Genomic DNA, 3939 nt, shown 5'->3' on the forward strand with positions numbered 1-3939 from the left:
ATGGTAGATCGGCCATAAGGCGCTTATACTCCGCGATGTAGCGCTGGAGGGAGTTTGGTCCGGGACCCTGCGTCAGCTCAAACATTGCAAGCTGTGCATCTAATTTGTGTTGGATCACTGGGGCCAGCGGAGTGAGTGCTTGTAATACTGCGTGGTATGAGTGGAATCGGGTGGCGGGGTCCGAATTTAGGCGCCGCAGACTGTCACCTGTTGGTCCGCGGAGAACTGCCAGGGCGATTTTTGCGGCCTCGGGGCTGTCCACGGGGACACCGGCCATGTCCAGATTGTGCCGCATTAGGATGTCCCAGCCCACTATGTCTGCCCGGGGTTCCTTGGGATCGAAGGTGGGAAAGTCGCGGGCGATATGCAGGAGGTTTGGCGTTGAATATGGTGACCGAGGGTGGGCGAAGCTGGGAACGGGGGCGTAGGCTTGCGAGGGTCCGGGATGAGGCTGCGGTAGGGTCGGCCATGGGGTCGAGTTCGGAAGGTCGGCCACGGCGGCGCGGACGGCGGCGGCGATGGTCTCCTGAAGCGAGGGGACGTATGGTTCGGTGACGGAGGTGGTGGGGACGGAGTCGACGATGGGGACGGTAGGGACGGGGTTGACCATAGGGGGAATGGGCGTGAGCGTCGTAAACGGAGACTCGTGGACGTTGCTCGGGAGTTCCGCGGACCGCGAACGGGATCGGTCGCGGTTGGCGTCCGTGGGAACGAGAGCCATCGGGGAAGATGAAGACGAAGATGAAGACGATGGCGCGATGGCGCGATGGCGCGACGACGCGACGACGACGAAGACGAAGAGCTCGGCGAGGAGGATCACCTAGGCTCTGATACCAATTGAAAGGGAACCAGGCCACACCTAACAACTGGGAAGCGTAAGCCGGCTTTACTTGCCGAAAAACTTGCGTAGGCACAGATGATCGGTTTTCAAACTCAACTTAGACTTACAATGTTCATAATTTGGTCCGCTTAAATAGTCATATTAGCGCGCCATAACCTCACACGTTGTACACGCAAGTTCAAGCTCCACTAGCTCCGAAGATACGACATGGTTTCAGAAGCGCGCGTTAACGAACTGCAAAACATTACAGAGTCACCGTAACCGGCCTTCGGCCTGTCCGGGGGCGGCCCCGTACGGGGCGCTTCGCGCCCCAAAATCTTTACGGGAGCCACCGCAAAGTCCTACGGACCCGTACGGGGATACCGAAAAAAGGCCAAAAACTTACGGGCCCCGTACGGGGTGTCGAACACTGGTTGGGTGTCGGCTTCAAGGAAGCCGGAAAAAGGTCGGGGCCCCTCTGCATCCGTACAGGCCGGTAGCAATCGACATCCGGGTGCATGCCACATCGACATCCGGGTGCATGCCGCATGGACAGTACGGCAGACCGCAAACGGAGCCGTTGCTTAACATGTGAAGTCCGGTGCTGTCTGTGATGTTTAGGTCTTGAAGCACCAGCGGCTACAGGAAAGCACCCCACTGCCGCATGGCTTTGTAATAATTAAACAGATAAGTAAGAGCGGCAGAGTGCAACTCTTCGGAGGCCCCGTGCATTGGCCAAAGTAAATGTACAAACAAGCAGCTTGTGTATTTCATAGAGAAATGAACTGGTGGCAAGTCGGATTGCCCATGCCGGCAAATGGTAACACAAGCTGGGTGTTCGAGTTATCATACAACGTCATCTCAGAATTCCATTATGAGATACGCGGCAGCTTTCGGGATGAAATTTAGCGCGAGAGGCGTTGATGTGACTTTTGAGGTCGGTGAATGGAGGCAGCTAAACTTGTTTGTGCTCATACGGTCTTTGTTAGCTACATGCGAGATACCTCGCAATAGAGAATGCTGTATAGTACCTATAACGCGCTTCAGCCGGGCGAGATATTATGTTTGGTCCGTTACACACACACGAACACACACACACACACACACGGACATGGGCAATCCTACAGGTCGGGGCCCCCCTGGGCGCTTCGCGCTGGGGCCCCGCCCAAAAACAGCGAACAGGACTACCAGGTACTTTCAATAAAAACAGACAGCAAAAGCGTAAAAAATAAATTATGCTGCATTGTCCGATACACAAATCGACACCAAACCGAGAGGTTATCTGCCTGTTGCAAACAGAGATAGATACAGATAGATACACATACATTTATTGGGGCCGCAGGTCGTGGCCACGCTACTACAAAGCAGGTGAGCTTGTTTTGCAGATGGACTCCTTTAAGGCTTCATCCTTACTAAGCTACGAAGGCCGGAAATGCCTTCCTAGTTGCTGTCGCTGGCGAGTGGCTTCGCAGCAGTGCTAAACCAGTTAAACCAGCGTACATGTTGTTATATCACGACTTCAGAAAAATACCGATCGGCGGATGCAGATCCGGATCTGGGATTCTTCCGTGATAAGCCCAGATATTGCGTAGGTATGCGTTGCGTGTAGCACAGAGGTCGTGGTAATGCCGGTTTTGCCGATTTATAACCGGCCAATGGCCCAACGCGAACAAACCGTTCTGCTGTGCAGGATGACTGGATTTTGTAGTAAGTGGGGACCATATACATACATACATACATATACGTACAACGCTGCCGTTATCGCGCGTATGCACGCACGGAGACTCCTGCTTTACTACCGGTTATTACGACTCTATTTGTGCAGCATTTTACTGACGGTTGTTGCTTCTTCTGCTTGCCTTCGGCTGCAGTCCTGCACGTACAATCAACTGACTTTCAAGAAGGAGAACAACTTGGTATTCGATGTGGACATCCCCTGCATTGGAACCGCTGGCAGGTTCAAATATAATTTGAAGACTGGCAGCAGTAGTGGCGACGATGAACTGTACGGCCTTGCACAGCTGGCAAAGCAATATCTGGAAGTAAGCACTTAAACGGCACCTGCCCCCGTGTTGTATCACGCCGTTTTGCAGACAAGACCCGATCGGCGGAGATCGAACCCGAGTCGGGACTGGGATATCAGGTCTCGATACCAATTTGTTGTATCACGTCTTTTTGCAGAATCGATCGGCGGATGACAGATTCCGTGATACCCAGGATACTACACCCGGCGCTTCCTACCTGGCTTGGTTTAGTTATATCTATGCACGTGTACTGTGCAGTAGCGGATACTATAGGGACCTGCCACATGATCCGTGAAGGCCATATAGGCACCTAACTTCCAAACAAAAGGCTTTATGGCATGCTCGCTCGCTTCGCCAACTTGTTGGATGGGTTCGCTCACCGGACCTGTGGCGATCGCCAGCCATGCATGGACGGCGTGCACATGTTGATGCAATCTAATCTAACATCGTGCCAAGAGATTTCCGATGGCTACTGTTTGAGCGCAAGCGCGCTTGGCCTGATATGGTTGCTATGAAATGCGCTTGAATGGGTTTACTTCGCACATGCAGAAAACCAACGCCACTCTCTCCAAGAACTGGTCCACATACCGTCGTAAGATTCTGATCTTCCCTCTCAGCTGGTACACGGACTGGGCCGGATTCGCTGGTATGGTGAGTGCTCTCGTGTGTGTGTGTGTCTGTGTGTGTGTGTGTGTCTGTGTGTGTCTGCGTGTGTCTGTGTCTGTGTGTGTCTGTGTGTGTCTGTGTGTGTCTGTGTGTGTCTGTGTGTGTCTGTGTGTGTCTGTGTGTGTCTGTGTGTGTCTGTGTGTGTCTGTGTGTGTCTGCGTGTGTCTGTGTCTGTGTGTGTCTGTGTGTGTCTGTGTGTGTCTGTGTGTGTCTGTGTGTGTCTGTGTGTGTCTGTGTGTGTCTGTGTGTGTCTGTGTGTGTCTGTGTGTGTCTGTGTGTGTCTGTGTGTGTCTGTGTGTGTCTGTGTGTGTCTGTGTGTGTCTGTGTGTGTCTGTGTGTGTCTGTGTGTGTCTGTGTGTGTCTGTGTGTGTCTGTGTGTGTCTCTGTGTGTCTGTGTGTGTCTGTGTGTGTCTGTGTGTGTCTGTGTGT

The 3939-nt window shown here is 53.1% G+C and overlaps 1 protein-coding gene across 1 annotated transcript in view; it reads left to right on the forward strand.

Annotated features, from left to right (window-relative positions):
• Positions 1-1694: 1694 nt before the first annotated feature.
• VOLCADRAFT_99754 (uncharacterized protein) overlaps positions 1695-3939 on the forward strand; it is a gene marked incomplete at both ends in the record, with an annotated part of 5873 nt that continues 3628 nt past the window's right edge. The window contains 3 exons of the mRNA XM_002958443.1: positions 1695-1757; positions 2692-2862; positions 3394-3495. Of these exons, the coding sequence (XP_002958489.1) occupies positions 1695-1757; positions 2692-2862; positions 3394-3495 (336 nt within the window). The remainder of the gene's footprint in view (positions 1758-2691; positions 2863-3393; positions 3496-3939) is intronic.

This window comes from Volvox carteri (genome assembly GCF_000143455.1).
Source record: "Volvox carteri f. nagariensis unplaced genomic scaffold VOLCAscaffold_95, whole genome shotgun sequence".
NCBI classification, from domain to species: Eukaryota; Viridiplantae; Chlorophyta; class Chlorophyceae; order Chlamydomonadales; family Volvocaceae; genus Volvox; species Volvox carteri.